Source organism: Paralichthys olivaceus, chromosome 18, assembly GCF_024713975.1.
Source record: "Paralichthys olivaceus isolate ysfri-2021 chromosome 18, ASM2471397v2, whole genome shotgun sequence".
Classification (NCBI taxonomy): Eukaryota; Metazoa; Chordata; class Actinopteri; order Pleuronectiformes; family Paralichthyidae; genus Paralichthys; species Paralichthys olivaceus.
Window position 1 is genome coordinate 18,977,887 of NC_091110.1, and position 17,140 is coordinate 18,995,026.

General features: G+C 44.3%; 1 protein-coding gene across 1 annotated transcript in view; it reads left to right on the forward strand.

Annotated features, from left to right (window-relative positions):
- Positions 1 to 15,777, forward strand: part of LOC109645956 (ephrin-A5b-like) — a 65,854-nt gene extending 50,077 nt beyond the window's left edge. Inside the window, exons 2-5 of the mRNA XM_069513842.1 lie at positions 4,382 to 4,674; positions 11,242 to 11,307; positions 11,416 to 11,496; positions 12,025 to 15,777. Of these exons, the coding sequence (XP_069369943.1) occupies positions 4,382 to 4,674; positions 11,242 to 11,307; positions 11,416 to 11,496; positions 12,025 to 12,149 (565 nt within the window). The 3' untranslated portion in view covers positions 12,150 to 15,777. The remainder of the gene's footprint in view (positions 1 to 4,381; positions 4,675 to 11,241; positions 11,308 to 11,415; positions 11,497 to 12,024) is intronic.
- The last annotated feature ends 1,363 nt before the right edge of the window (positions 15,778 to 17,140 follow it).

The following is a 17,140-nucleotide window of genomic DNA, read 5'->3' on the forward strand; positions in this document are numbered from 1 at the left end:
CGGGTTCTTCCCTGACCTATATCGCATCCATCTGTTGTGGTAATTCCTCAGGTAGTTTTAGTGTAATCCTGTGAAAACGCCTGGCGGAGGTAACTAGAAAAGATAGATAGTACTTTAGACATCTATCTGCAGCACAAACCTCCACCTTATATTCAAGCTGCATTAAATTGCATTTTCTAAGAACTGTGGTTTTTGCGTAATCCTGCAAACAGCAGTGAAAACATTATCTCCTCCTAAAAATCTGAAGAGTGAAGCATTAAAGAGAATCTTACAGGGTCCATTACTGTTTCCTGTTTCCCTCCTCACCCTCCGTCCACCACTTTATATCCACACATACCCGCCACCCCCTCCCTCCTTTTGTCTGTTTTTCCCTCCGTACGTTACCTGCGCTGGGCCAAACACGCCAAATGGGCCTAAAGAAAGCAAACAAGTGAGGGGGGGGGACAGATAAGAAGGATTATCCTATAGTTGTGTGCTTTGTTAAGAGCTCCAGCAACTGATTCATCGATAAGCCTCCTCTAACTAGCCGTGAGTAATTCAGCCAATCAGGGATCATTAATCCTCAAGACAAATGGATTTAGATTGTTTTCTTTCCTTTTCTTTCTTTTTTGATCGTTCTCTCAGCCTCCTGCTATGAAAATCCTGAACCCTCTATCAGCCTCCGCTCCCTCCCGCTGCTGCGTACAACGCCAGAAGGAAAACACAACTGTTGAAATTGCCCCGATCAGCCCCGTGAAGGCTAAATGACTCAGTAAATAGCCTATGACAACGAAGCCATTTAGACAAAACAGATGAATAAATCTTCTCGGTAATGAAAAGGAAGAAACCCACGACGCTGCTGCAGATTACGAGCGCGGCCGAAGGTTTATATCTGGGTAAACGAACAAAGCGTGGAGGGTTCTCACGCTTCGGCCCGGTCCGCAACAGGCGGGTGGGGGGGGGCACGGATGGATCAGAGGCTCAGTGTGGAGATGGTGGAGATCAGAGTAGAAACCAGCAGGAGAAAGTCTTTGGTGAGTCTCACTTAAAGACGAGAACAGGAGGCGGCGAGAGCCGAAATGTCATCTACCACATCTTGAGTCAGACGCTGTGTTTATGGCTCCGTGTCTTATCAATATTTCATTTCTGCCACTCAAAAACCTCCTCGTAGCCTCCATCTGGCAAACATCTGGAACATGTGCTGGATCCCTCTCTGCTCTCACTGTGCATTTTATCGTCTTTTGTAACAAAACTGCAGTCGGTAGTTTAGTTGTGCACAGACTCACATGTTTAGCCAAGTTTGACCTCATTCACATGTCTGTTCTGTGTATTGATCAACAGCCAATAATAATATGCATGATGCTCAATGAGAAACTGAACCAGACAAAGGTGCACAGGGATTCATGTGGGATTTATTCACCAAGGAACACTTTAGTGATTAATGACCACACACACACACACACACATGCACATGTGTCTGAAGATCCAAAAAGTTCAGTTGTTTCATATCAGATTTTAGTTTTGGTATGTTCTCCGTTGAAGTCCTTGTTGTTTAATTCTTCCTGCCTGATCTCTATCACACTTTTTATTATTTACATATTCATTCACTTTCACTCATTTGTCAGACGCACTTATCCAAAGTGACTAAGTTTTCAGTGCAGCCGGAGAGCTTGAAGTTAAGTGTTGAATCTGTTCGAGAGACGAGAGGCTGTTGAAGACGCTCCTGCTCTGACACTCAATTTGTCTGGATTATCAGGAATGGTTCATTCCATGAAAATAAGTGTCCAGGTCTAAACAGGGTCATCGTCACTTTCACAAACTTTTTTTCCAACTTTCTCCCCCCAGAGGTTTTAGTTTTTAAATTCTTCTTAATCCCGACTAATCTCACTTGTTTCTCCTGGGTCAGCTTTGATTGACGGCCGCTGACACTCGCAAGGTTGAAGCCAACATTTAAGGCTTAGTCCAGACACGGGAGGACAAAGCAGGCTGTCCCACAGTGCTTCTGGCTGAGGACACGATACTGTGCAGCCGCTTGACCCCTGGAAGTCATAATATCAGCCTGCAGCTCCAGAGACAGGAGGCCGTGCTCTGTCTGCCCCGAGCCAACGTGCTCAGCTGGTGCTGGAGCGAGCAGAAAAACCTGTTTGGGAAAACAAGAGCTTCGGTTTCCCGTTCTGACCAGACTATAATTAGAGAGAGAAAAAGATTACAATATGGCCGACGATGCCACAACACGCTCCGCTATCATGCACGCACACACGCATCCGCTCATTTGTGGCTCCTGCAAACCCAGTAGGACGTCCACTAATCCGGCAGCACATTTACAATCTGTGCAATGACAACTTGATACCCCCAGCAGGCCCCGGCGAGCACACACCTCTCTTTATGCTGCTCATGCCTCCCGAAGCCCGAGCATGTACGTGTCAGCGGCAACAGCTGCGTCTCCACCCCTCCCTTCCTGTCACACCTGGCCTCAGATCAGCTGACTGCTCCTCTCATTCTCTCTGCGAAGAGTAGTATCCGATATGTGACCAGCGATGGCCTAACGTCAGCGTAAACCCCCCTGTGGTGCAGCGGCGAGTTCACTCGTATCGGATCATCGTCCCGCTTCATGTCTCAGTCTCTGGCTCTGCTGTCGGCCCTCGGTGTGTCAGTGAACAGCGGTGGAGTATTGAAGACATCCGCAGCATGACAGTGATACTCGGGCCATTAGCAGCTACGGAGACACAACCATCCGGCCCTCCAACCCTAATCTGTCTCCGCTAAAAGCCTCAGAAATGCAACCTTATACGGCGCCTATGGGAATATGTGTTTCCAATCACTCTGCTCGGGAACGAATACCTGGCATTTCTCGCTGCTGCTCTTTTTTTTCTCGCCCCCGTCTCCTGTCCACTCGGTTTACAGTAAACACCAGGCACAAAATCTCGGGGCTGTTCGGAGGCGACGCTTGAGAGCGGGCTTCACTTTCCCAGACTCGGAGATTCCACGAGGGGCTCCTTCATCAAGCTGTCATATCGGGCTAATGAAAATCTCATTCTGCAGAGGGATCCTCTTAAAGCTGCTAAAGGCGCATGCTAACCAGGGGATTAGCCCTGTAACGCTAGGGGACTTTAATTTCAGCACCAGCATAAGTCATCACCACTGAGCACTAACATTGATATATGGCTTAGGACTGACTAGCGTGTGAGGTAAGAGGTTTGTGCCGGGGCGGATGTGTTGCAGGGGGTTTCGGTTGAGTCTCACAAGAGGCCTGGGATGATTGTGACTGACATGATGAGACCCTGTAAATAAAACCAGTCCGGCCTCAGTTTGCGAGCGCGTCAACTACATTCGTCTTCTGTTGTGTCTTCGCTAAGAGACTCAAAGCATCACGTGCTGTCATCAGGTTCTGGAGAAGAATCGAAGCATCGATGGCGAAGGAAACAAATCAATGTCTGCAGCTGCTTCTGACGTGCCCCTGAGCAAAGCACTACTTCAGTGGTAACTGGGTATTAAATGTGTACAAGCCACAAAGCATCGTGCACCACGTGGTGGATTTCTGTATGAAGCCGTTGTGGGAATTATCTTTGCATCTAAAGCTGCAGAACCACACCACCAGTCATGTCAAGTCAACGTGGCCACATGTTGCTTTTGCTTAAATGAAACACATGATTGTCTGAATATATCTTTCAGAGTTCAGGACCTGAAACTTGATTTAAAGCTTCGGTGGGTTTTTTTTTTTCTTGAAATCGATGAAAGGCAGCTCTTGACCCTGAGGTCTAACAACAGAACTGAAGAAGCATTGTCACATAAAAAACATCCTCAACATGTGCAGTTACCTTTGTACTTAGAAATACTTTCACCTGGAAGACTGACGATCTTCACAGACATCTAATAAACACTGGCAGCTTTTTACTCTCACGGATGGAAATGTGTTTGGCATCACGCGGATCTTTTAATCATGGAAATAAGGACTCGAGACTTGAGACTCACTGAGGACATAACTGAAGGACCAAAATATAAATGTTTGATTTCAAGGTCTGTACATTGAAGGAAGTTCACAAAACAAAAGTTTTTTAATAATAGATTCTGTTTTGTATGCACCTCCAAATCCATGTTGTATTCCTGAGAACCTGTTAATATGAACCCGTGGGTTTGCGTTGACTGACACATGCAGGTTTAAGATCACAATGGAAGTTTTCTAAGGGTCAGGGAGTTTATTTTTGTCCTCGCATGTCTTCCAGTACTTTCGTCTTTGCCTCACTGATTTTGGACTTTATGCCAAATGAGCATCTGGAGTCACTGACTGTCATGTCAAGTTTAACCAAAACTGAAAAAAACTTGTAATTTCCCCAAAAATACTTAGAAACAATTCTCTCTGCATTTGTTCTCATTTTCCTCTCCTCTCTCTCTCCTCCTGAAGGTTTTACCGGGGCGACTATCATATCGACGTCTGCATCAACGACTACCTTGACGTCTACTGTCCGCACTACACCGCCCCGGTGGCTGACGAGCGGGCCGAGCGCTACGTCCTCTACATGGTGAACTATGACGGCTACAGCTCCTGCGACCACACCGCCAAGGGCTTCAAACGCTGGGAGTGCAACAGGCCTCTGTCGCCGAACGGGCCGCTCAAGTTCTCCGAGAAGTTTCAGCTCTTCACCCCCTTCTCCTTAGGGTTTGAATTCCGCCCCGGTAGAGAGTACTACTATATCTGTGAGTATCCACTTACCTTCCTGGAGTATTTTCAGGATTGATTGTAGTTTTTTTTTTTTTTCCATAATGTTGTAAATGGCCTTGAAAACTTTGTGATTTATTCAAATGGGAATTTTTCTTTTTATTTAGTCGTTGATCCGCCCTCGGTATCGATGTAGAAGCTCAGGTGTGATATCAGGATGAGTGAGAGACACCCAGCTCCACCCTGGTCTTACATCAGCGCGTCGGTATCAGTTTCATCTCAGAAACTTTCAAAAACACAGCAGCAGTGTTTGGGTTTTGTTTTGAAAGTCCTTGGAAAGATGGCTGAGCCAAAACATGAGCCGGAGGGAGCAAAACATCTACTGTCAGGTCTCGTCTGAAGCTCTTTTTTTCTTGCTGCTGACTGGCTGAACTCAGCTTCCTCCTCCTCCTCCTCCTCCTCGTCCTGCTCCTCGTGAGAAGTCTTGGGAAAACAAGCAGCTGGGAAGTCGTGTTTTCATAAGTGAAGTCAGTGCCCTGCAGGGGCAGAAGAGAGGGACTAACCGAGATACAGGCAGCTCCACGGTAGATTTGAGGAATTTAACCGACACTTGAGGTTAGAGGAACTTCATAAGTTTTACCAGGAACCAAAAGTAAGGAGAGTCGGAACATCATGAGAATATCAGATCCAGGGAAAAGATTTGGTCGAGAGCTTTTCAGCCTCCAGACTCAGAGCAGGTGTTTTGGAAAAGCTTTTTTAAAATCTAAATTCTTAAAGAAATCACATGAGCTCATCGGACCAATCTCAGACATGTATGGACGACATGGCCCCTCCCCAATAGCCTCCTCCATGTTAATGGACCAAAGTAAAAAGTCAAATTATGCGCTTAAGTTATCGTGGTAGTTCTTATCACACGGGTGTAAGTCAAAGGGTTAATACATTTCCTTTTAATTAGTTATTTGATTGTATTAAAATCAAGCTTGTGTATCGACGGGACCTGCATGTCGTCCACATCATCGAAATTGTCCTGATGCGAGTTTAACCAAATCTAAATGTCTAAATCTCTTCACTACATCCCTCTGATGGATCTGAGACTGTGTGACTCACTGCATGAAATGTGACTGTTAGTGGAAGTTGTAGTTTCCCAGAGAACAGATGACGTTCTTACAGCCCCTGGATGCCGATAAGAAAAATCATAAATATGCCTAATTCCACTTCATTTGTTCCGTTGCTCGTGGTTGATGTGAAACGAAAGGGAAGACGAGACATCCATCAGATCATTGTTCACAGAGGACACGTTTTTTCCTCCTCTGAGAAGACGGGCTCCGAGCACGGTATGAAATAACAAGAGACACCTCAGGGAACATGCCATGACCATTTACTCATGGAGATTAACATAATACCAGTATTTGCTCTCATTGTGTAGAGTTGTGTAGTTGGAAAGAGGAACTGCTTCAGGAAGTATTTTTTACTATGATGAAGGATTTGGTAGGATATCCTCCGTGCGTCAACACTGAAGTATATCAATACTATAAGTTTATTTTGTAGAAGTGAAACTACAACAGTATAATGAACTCATATGATAATAGTTACTGCACATTGAAGAGTAAACACATCGTGCAGAAATAGATCACATGCATTAATTTGGAGTTGTGCTTTAACCTGACGGTTAAAACTACATCGAACCAGAGAAGCTTCGTCGCTCTGGACTGAAAAAGTTAAACAAAACAAAACTGTTAAAAGAGGCTAAAGTACTCTGTAGACGTGAAGCAGCTGCAGAGTTCATAATTCTCTTCCTCTCACATTACAAAGTAATTGAATCCATTGTTAATAAGAAATGTTTATTGGTGCAGCTGAATTTTCTAACAGGTTTCTGCAGTTTAATCCTTTGCTTTAGCGCGTTGTTAGAATTTCAGGCCTCGGTGACTGAATGTTTTGTGCTGAAAACATTTTTATCCCCGCAGGCTTTTACTTTCTATTCTCATTTCCAAAGAACAAGATATTTTATAACGCAGTTTCGTATAATTTGTACTCGAGTTTGACGTCTTTCCAAACCTGGAGTTGTTCCAACCACCGTCAAACAACAGGACTCTTCAAACGGTTTTCTTTAATTAACTGAAAGTTAATTTCATCCGTCACTCACTCTTTCTTGGAATCTTGGAAAATGTATATTAATGCAGTAAGAAAATACATAAAAAACATGTTTTCCCCAGATGGATCCGTGTTTTTCTTCCCATCAGCATCATCCAGATCCAGAACCTCGGTGAAGGACTCTGTGTTTTATCAGCTGCTGGTATCAGAGTCAAGTTACGTGTTAACAGTGTCTTTCTTTATCAAAGCCAACAATAGCTGACAGTTAATACCTGTGTTGTACAGATAATATGGTTTGGGAATCTGCTAAGTGGTCATGTAAGTGACATAGAAGGGAGGTTCATGTCTGCTTGTCTCGGTGAAGACAGACGCTCCTTTGTCCTCCGTCGTGGTGATTGTCATTTGCCCGAGGCAGGGGGGGGGTTGGAACAGAAGGCGGGGCCACGTCAAATAGATGACACCTGCAGTTGGCTACCGGCCTGTCCGTCTGGCAGTGAGACAGACACCCGAGGGAAAGCCTGGTGTCGGATCAGTGTTTGCGGCTGGTCCCGGGAGGTCAAAGGTCACCGCGATGACGACGAGGTCTGCGCTGCGAGCTCCTAGTAGCCTCGGAGGCCGGCATGTTTTTCTAATAGAGCCGCGGTGGAGCTGGGGAAGTCTGATCCTAATCTCAGGGGATAGAAATCCAATTTTCAGAGGAGACAGTTGAGAGTCTGGCTCTCCCCGTGTGAGAGGGATGACTGTCTCCCTGCAAAGCCCTCGCGCTTCAAACGCTCGGGTCCCGCTCTGTGCGGCCAGCGCTGATTCACATCGGTAATGACATGAACCCCGCCAGCACAGCACCGGTTTCCCTTTAGCTCCTCGCAGCTGAAGCAAAGAGAAAGAGCTTTGTTCACCGAGATAAAACCGATCATCACAAGAAAAACATCAGATCCCACAGTATTAATATCACAGTCTCTCTGATTCACCTCGCAGTCTCACTAAAGCCTAAAGGCCCGGCGTGTTCAGTAACGTGTTGCTGGTGCTGAAGGCATGATCGCAGCGATCGCGATTTCCAGCAGCACATGACTGAACGTGTACAGTGCGTCTGGATCCGAGCGTGTGACCGCGAGGTTTAACGTGGCTGTGGCGAGGCAGTGTAGAGTTGCAGGCTGGAGTTACGGTCACGCTGAAGCACGGCCGTGTTGCTCGAGGACAGAAAACCCAGACTCTGACCTCCGAGGCAGACGTGAGAGCGAGAGGAGGAGAGACAGTTGGATAATTGCGTGCGTGCTGGAATCTGTGATGTGTGAGATGAGAGAGCAACAGAGGGATGATGAAGGATGAAAGGAGGGAAATAAAAATAAAAAGATTCTGCAACAGCTGCAACAAGAACAAACAAGACGAAGTTTGAAAGGTGACGAGGCTTCATGCACACACATACGTGTTCTTTTTAAAACGCAGCTCTGTTGCTAGGTTTACTTTGAGAGCCTAAATAAGACAAGTTTTAAAAACGCTCCTTGGTTTCGAAACGTCGTTAACTTTCGCTCTTACAGTAAAAGACGGACGGAAATCCATAAAGTGTCACATCTTCCAAATCATCAGAAAGTAAAGAGACAGTGGACAGAAATAAATGATCTATTTAAAATACCTGTTGTCAGCCTCGGAAAAAAAAAAAAAAAATCAAAGCAGATAAAGACGAAGAGACGTCTGCTGATATTTGACGCTGCAATATCCTGCTTACACCGTGATCACTTACCAGAGGAAAACAGGAGCGGCTGGGTTTTATTCCCCTGGAGGCTGAGGTTTCTTCTCAGTGGATTTCAAATTCATTTCTTTTAATGTTGCTTTTCAAATCCAGATTAAATTTCAGCTGCTGTTACTGCCACTGTGTTATATTTGAGGCTTCCACCTTTACTTGGTTTGAAAGAATTAAATCAGAAGTCTCATATCATCTGCAGCGTGCTGTGGTTTTTTTTCTCAGCTGGTTTCGTCTTCGCAGAGTCGTTCTTAATTCGCAAAAAAACAATACGAACATGGCCGATAACTGTGATTTCAACATTTATCCATCGGGCAGTTGTAGTCAGTTTAAACTGTGTTCAACATGAACAGTTGCTATTGTGCTTAAAACTGCACCAATCAGTGATAAAGTAAAGTAATGAGTCGTAAATGTTCATTAACCCGGGAAGGAAAGCGCCAGCGTGCAGGATCAGCTGTCGGCTCCAGTGAGCTGTGGACGTTACGAAGGTTTTCTTCTGAAACTGCAGGAACACACATGGTGCTTGAGGTCAGACGTCTCACACTGTCACTGTTTGTTTAAAGCTGTGTGATGAAGACTGTCAAAGCTCCGTGTGGGACGTGTCCTCAGGGTCTGAGTCAGGTGATAGAGAAGCAGACGAGCGGCTTCGCATGGAAAATGTATCACGTTATGATGCGATGAATGATGCATTTAACCAGGGACGCTTATATTAATGATATACAGACACATAATCTAATAAAGAGTGAATGCACTGGTGCTTTTATCTTGTGCTGCATTACAACAGTAGTTTTTTTTAAACTGATCTTAATACTTTAAAGTTTAACCTGCTGTCAGTCGACCTGTGGAGCTAATTTTGTTTTTAGCGACATTTAGCATTTTTCATAAGAACATCAATCACGTCAGCAGACGACAGAATCGTGAATATATAAAAATTGTCGTATAAGCTGTTGTTGTGGAAACAACGTCCTTGGCTTGATTGTGAAAAGGAAATCCATCTATTGACAAGACCGTGTGAAGCATTGGCATTGTTTCTATGGTTACCTGCAGCTTTGATTTAAAAAACTAATTGTAAATATGAGTTTCAGAATCACAGAGCTGCAATGATGAAGTGAACATCTGTGAAAAGCTGCAGCTCTCCTCTGTTTTATATCGTCAGAGACTTAATGTTTTTGTTGGATCATTGGACATTTTTTTCTGCCTCGTGACACTTTTGCAGATAAATGTATTGTAATATGATCAAGTAATCATCGAGAGTTCAGAACCAGAAGATTGGTTGTTTGCAGCGGTAACTGGAGAATCTGGACAATTATTTCTCTCTATTTTCTTGAGGTAGCTGCTCGTCCACATGCAGGAGAGCGGAGGTCGACTTTTTAATGAAGTAGTTAAAGAGCGATAAGGACAGGGACACCGGGGACGATGCAGATAGAGCAGTTTTGTCCAGTGGAGTTCAGAGACAGAGTCAGTGAGTTCCAGCCTCTGATGGGGGGGGGGGGGGGGTGAGGTAAGTTACTCGATACCCGCTGACACAGACAGAAGCAACGTGACTGACACTGTTCCTCTCTCGTTTATTTCCCCCCTCTGCTGGTGGAGTTTTAGAGATGATTTTTATCTCCGCTCGCAGCCGCACGCCATCTGATAGAGTGCCTTTTGAAATGAGAGACAGTGGAAACACTGACATGGTTTACTTTTATCCGGAATCCACCGCCGGGGCCAGAATCCATCACACGGAGCGTCTGGCTGAAAGGATTGAAGAGTGTGTGCGGACAAACTGTGGACACGTCCGTGCACAGATGCACATACTCAGGAAACCACAGCCACATACGTGCACGTATACCCAACACACGGTCGAGCATATCCAAACACACATACGCTTGTGTGTGTGTGTGTGTTAGAGACTTGGCAGGCGGCAGGAGAGGTCAGAGTATCAATGCACAAGAGGAAGAGAGTTAGAGAAAATCTTTTGCAGGATGAAGATAAGACCAGACATAACATAAAAATGTTCTTTTACAAAAGTGAAGACAGAAGCTGAGTCGTCCGTCACAGCTGGAGACGTCCTCGGCTCTCCTGGTCCCCAGCTCCGCTGCAAAACGAATTCGTTTTGTTAGTTATGCAAAACAATCACAACAACCCCCCCCCCCCCCCCGAAAAAAAAAAAGGACGATGTTTTTTAATCTTTGTCTTTCACAATCAGGAAACAGAGGAAATGAGATTCTGCAGGTGAGAACGACATCTGCAGAAACGAGCGCCTGTGGCCGACTTGTGAAATATGAGGGTGACATTGAGCGGCTTCGTGTCGTAAAATGTGGAGCATAAACGCTTTTACATCAGGACGAGAGGGAAGTGGAGACGCAGCCCTTCAGACTGTGATTAAAGGAGCTAAGTGAGGAGTACCTGTGATGAGGAAACCATCGACCTTCTCGGATTGTACGTTTCTGCCGCAGAGTCTGAGTGAAGGTAGATTTCCGAGTGCAGCGTTCTCAGGTGAAGAGGGAGACCGTCGACCTGAACACTTCACAAACTGGAGTCAGACTTCGTCTCTTTGGTTTACAAAGAACATTTGAAGCAGTTTTATTTATATTGTACGTGTTTGAAAATGTGGAAGTGACTTTTGTTGTTGGTTTGTTTCAAATGTTACAGCAGAGTCATGATTTCATTGTTGAGAAACAAAATGGTTCCATTCATTTCACTGTTTAATGACGCAGCCGTAGATTAGATCACGTTCGGGGTTTCGAAATGACAAAGTGTCGTAACGTGTGGCGCTCCCGTTTCTCCACAGCCTCCATCACCGACGACAAGGGGAGGAGGAGCTGCCTTCGACTGAAAGTCTTCGTCAGGCCTCAGAGTGAGTCACAGACTGTTGTGTCTGCTCCGTCCACTCTTCCTCGTGCACCAGCCTGTGATGAGACATGGGGACGTTCGACTAATCTTCACATCTGCTCTTTGTTTTCAGACAATTGTGTGAAAAACTCCGGGACCGTTCAGGAAGGGGTCGACTTTGACGAAAACAACCACAACTCACTAGAACCCAGAGGTGGGTGGGAAGATAATAAGATAATGGTGTCTGTGTGTGTTAAAGATTAAAATGTACAATAACTGTCGCTGTATTTTATATTTTTCATTTCCTCTTGAATTTTCTTTTGTTTCCTCTTCATGACTCGGTGATTGATGAAGTCGTTTCTTCAGTTTAACAATCGAGTTAAAAAAGAACGACACTTTAAAGGTCGGCTGTCAAAATGTCACAAAACAGTTTGTTGAATCACAAACCAAGAATTCAGTTCATTCAGTAAATTATGTCACAAATAATAAATAATAGACCGTGCAGCTCCGTGTGCCTCGGGGGGGGGGGGTGGATCATGTGGTTTCAGTTGTGGTCGGTGGGAGGAAGTGGAGACGTCTTCATTCACAGTCTATGACACGTGATTAATAAGAAGCTGCTGCTCGTTGATTCTTCAGCCTCGTTGTGAACGCAGATGTTTACCTGCGCTCGTTAACACTCGTCAGCTGTTTTCTCTGTTAACGACCGTCTCCTCCTCCTTCTCCTCCTCCTCCTTCTCCTCAGACGGCATCAGTCACGAGTCGCCGGAGCCGGCCCGGAGGGACGTCAACTCTGCTGGACGACGCCACACTTCTGTCCTCCTTCTCAGCTCCGCCCTCATACTCCTGGCTGCCATCTTGTCTTTATAGCACCTGGTCTGAGGAATCGTCAACCGCCCACCCCCAACCCTCCCCCTCTCCAGGAATTGACTGTCCTGATTGGACCACAGGCCGCCCAACCCTCCAACCCCTCCCCCCTGAAGGAGCACTTTTCGAAAAAACGAAACGAAAAATAAATAAATAAGTAGATAAAGAAACACTGACGGTCTCTCTCGGTGAAACGAGAGACGACGGGACTTCGACGCCGAAGCTGTTGTTGTTTTTTGACTTTTGGAAAATGCCAACTAGTTCGATTCCTGATTTTCCGGCTCCTGAGTGCCGAGGTGGTTGCACCCCCCGAGCCGAAAGAGTCTCTTACCTGTTCGCCTTGCTGCTGTTCACAGTTTGCAGATATTCCACATGTATCTGTGTCCAAGAGAAGCACACGCACACGCTTTTAAACACACACACACACACACACACACTAAAACACAATCAGTTCACAGCAGGATCAAGAGTTTACAGACGTTTGACTCTTTTGTTTTCAGAAACGTCACCTGAATCGCCCCCCCCCCCACCCCCACCCCAACCCCCAAACATGTCACATGACTAAATCAAAGCAGAGAAGGTTTTAAAGGAGATCCGGGAGCGACACAATAAGGATGCTGTTGCCAGGAGACTGTTGCCAAGGCGTTGGATGACTTAACCTTCCTCTCAGGTTAAAACGGGCTGTGGAGGACCCTTGTCGAGAGTTAAAAAAAAAAAAAAAGAATTAAAAGAAATTTAATCATCTTCTAGTGGTTGTTTAGAGGCGATTTAATGAATCGATTAATGTATTTGTTTTTTCTTTTTTGATAAATCACGTAATTCAATTGTAGCAGCCGACACGGGTGTACAGTAAAATATTTGAACGGAGCGTAGAAGTGGATTTGGTCTTTTGCCAGGCAAAATGTATTTTCCTATTTATTGTGAAGTCCTCGTGCTTTTTTCTGTTTCTGGTTCTAGTCTGTAAGTACAAGTAGAAAGGCAATAAAAAAAAAAAAACCACTTAATCCATTAAAGTTAGTTCATATTACACAAAGTTCATTTGATACAATCACACAGAAACACCGAGTCCGCTTTGTGTTTCTGCTGCGTTCGATTGCTGATGATGGATTTTAATCGTTTCAGTTTTTTTTTTATTTTATTTTTTTTAACAAAGTCCAGGAAGAAAAAAGAAAACGTCTGATGTGCATCAGGGTGTAGAAGTGGTAGAATATTTGTGTTTTGTCATTAATGAATGTCACAAATGTCGTTTTTACTATTACACTATTGCTTTTGTGAATCACTGTCATAACACAACTGTTGTATATAGAGGCGAATTTCCTACAAAGTTCAGGGATGTGTCCGTGATTAACATGAGGTTTAAAAAAAAAAAAAAATGATTTTAGTCTTTTGTTTTTTTAACGGAGGGGGGTTTCTCCTCCTCCAGCGAAGCAGCACAAGTTTCCTGCAGCTGAAGATGTTTCCGTGAGACGGCGAGCGGGCTGCAGAGCAGGTGGCGGCAGTGTGTGCGTGTGGGGTTGCGTTCTTTGATGCCATGTAAAGTGGCGTCTGCACGGTAAAGACACCGGGGGCAACCTCGCGCCGGTTATTTCTGGGATGAAAAAAATCGACCGGCGAGGGAGGGAGAGATGGGATAGACAGAGCGAGGTGTCCGGTTCTCCCCGGGACGGAGTGAAACCGAGACCCGAGAGGGGGAAAGAGGAGGAGGAACACGGAGCTCTGTGGTTCTCCTGCTCCGATCAATACTCGTGTTCTCCTTCTTATGCGTGTTTTTTTTTTTTTTTTTTAAAGACCAGATGCAGCACTGTTACCTTCACATGCACTCACTGCCAAATACAACCACAGCCCTGCTAGTGTGAAACACGACACGTGTAGCTCCGGCTCATTTCACTGTGCAAAGCGGTTTAGGGTCACTCCGCGAGGAAACGCCTGAGACCGAGATTAAACCTTCGCTTTGATATCATGAGTCTCTTCTGTTAAAATCATATCAGTGGGATAACGTTGAAGTTTACCGTGAGAACGAGGAGAACAAAGTTTAAGTTTCAATAATAATAATGATGATAATAATAAGTTGAAGAAGAAAGTGAAAATATAATGAAGTCAAACCTGTGAAGTGGAAATATCAAGAGAGAAAAGTTGTAATTTTACAATAAAAATAATATAAGAAGAAAGCTGTAAATCTATTCTATTAAAATATTCAACATCATAAGAATAAAAGTTATTTCCTAGAAGTGTGCTTCTCTCGACAGTGGCCCTAAAACTAGCGAAACTTCTTGGTGTCAGCGAGATCAATCGCCAGGTTGCTGCACCCTGATGATGTCATTGTGATGTCATCAGAGTCAGACATTTTTAAAAACGTCCTAGAGAAGTTATTACACAATTTAACACAACATCTGTGAGACGGTCGACCTCAAGTCAATGAGTTTAAAATAATAACGACCGGAATCTCTGATATTTCTGAAATAATATTAAATACAAATATTTTTAAAAACATTAAATCTCAGCTGAAAGAGAAAATAACTTCCGGTGATGACGTTAAACTTACGATTAGGAGATGAAGCATGTTGAGGGTATGAATTTTATGTGTTTTCAGCATGTTGATTATCAGGGAATGATTTTTAATTTGAGGGATTAAAATGTAAAAAAACTATTTTCCTCCTGACACCTTTCAGCCTCCGTACATTTCACAATAAAAGTCCACTGTCACTGGAGTCGTCGCCACAACGTCAAAGCCCCCGATCAGTTTGTTTTCGTGGATACTGTGTATCCAGCAATTAGCCCGTTGTAACATACGATTTTAGATACTTCCCCTTTTTTCACACCTCTTTTCAAGGAACGATTTAACTGACACATTAATGTTGTTAGCAAGAAAAAAAAAGTCAACGTTTGATATAAAAAAATGCTTTAATTCATTTTGTATGTCTTTTATATGAAATAGAGAAAAAAAATACCGCATCGTAATGGCGCCCCCCTGTGGGCGCGTGTGTCAGTGCGAGCGTGGTCGGGCTGCGATCACGGATCAAAGAGAAGAAAGAAAGGGAACGGGAAAAATCTCCTTTATTTGAAAAAGAAAAAAAAAAAAAATCTGCTCTTGTTCATCTTGTCGTCGTCTTCGAGGCGCACGTTCGTTACGGCCTCTCGCTCGGCTCCCCTCCAGCCGCGTAAACGCTCGATGTGTTTGTGTGCGGATGAAAGAAAACGTGTTTTCCACATCGAATATCAGAGTTTTTTTGAACGCGTGCTCAAAGGAGGAGGATTCTTCACATGGGTTGGTTCCATGTCGCCTGAAGCTTCTCTCCACCCGCCTGAAAAGGGACGTGTGCTTTTGTCAGCGTTGGGAAACGTTTTGTTATTTTAGCCACGCGATGTTTTATCAGCCTAACGAGACCTGGACGTGCCACAGCGCTGCACTTTTCTTTTGACATGGTAGTACTTGTACCTTGTGCCTATACGAGCTCCGTCCTCTGCTGTTACTCATCGAGACTCTTCTGCTGTCTGTTTCCTGCTCAGTCCCTCACTAGACTTTTCTACAAAAAGGCCATTTCTTTGTAAATACACGTGTCGGAGCAGCTATGACTAACAAGATAAGCAAAACAACAAAAATGATTTAATAAATATTTCTTTGTCGTTGTAATGACTGTGTCTGGTGTTGTTTTATTAACGCGGAATGTACATGAGTGACAGTTTGTGAAATGAAAAGAACATGGAGGAGGCGTGACGGCGGCTCGAGCGAGCGCCACGTGTTTGTCTTGGTTGTCACTCGGTGCATAATCACACAGTCCGGGGGAAGTGGGTGAACAGCTGTTTCTCTGTAATCTGGAGGTATTTCGCAGGCTGAACAAACAAAAACAGAAACAGCTTCAATTAATCTTGCGGGAATGTGCAGCGCTTCTGGAGCTCTGCCAAGAAAACTCCGTCTCACGCGCTCTTTTGCTCCTCGCCCCGCTCTGCCTCTTCTTGTTTTTCTCATCCCGCTCTTCTCCTCCGCTTCGCCACCCTCCACCAACACGTTTTTTTTTCACCGAAGCAATTTACACGGAGCGCTGTCGTGAAACTTTCAGTAAAAGGTCAAGAGCACGCTGCTCTTTGGTCGGATGTAACGAACAAGCTGCTTCATCGACGGCAATAAAGTGAAGCTAAAGAGTGAAATACAGGTTTCTGCCTCGGAGGAGTCGTGACCTCCTGCTGGTGAATGGAATCTTCTTCTATCTCCTCTGGACTCCGGTTGTGTGATGTTGCTCCTCCGCAAAGTTAAGAGAGTCACAAAACACTGAAACACACTGGAAATAAAACAGGGAGAATCTAATCAGTAAAATATCCTTGAGAGTTCTCCTGAGACCAACACACGCCCTTGAAATATAAATGGAGAAAAAGATTTTAGCGGTTTTTAATCTGTTAATTTTTATTTTTCGTTAACGTCCACTGCCGTTTATTTTTGTGCTGGATCACATCCACACAAACTGATTTCCAGAAAACTTTGGGGGAAACAGAAAATGAAGAACCCTCTGAATTTTCGGAGCTTCACAGAGTGAATTGTAGTTTTAAAAGTTTCCGCTCATGAAAACCTGCAGCCTCAGAAATTCAGATAAAATCCAGAGACAACATTATTTAGTCTGTAATAAAAGAAAACGAATGTGGCCTTCAGAGTCTCCTCCGGCTGAATGTGTCTGTCAAATTATATTATAAATAATAGGTCCGAGAAGATTCCAGGAGAAAAGAACAAATGATAAAGAAAAGTTTGTCTAGTTTCAGCTGCAAGGACAAATCCACTCGTCACACAGAAGCTTTGAACGGCTTGTTTTTATCATGTTGACGTATTTTTACGTAACTGATTTAGTTTTAACGTGAACTTGTCGAATGTTAAACTTTGTCACTTTCAAACTGTTCATCCTTCACAAGCACCGAACGTGACACAGACGTTTTTTATGATTAACGTGTTTTAAATTATAAACAAACATGTTTGATTCTTACTGTATAAATATTGTAAAGTCAAGATG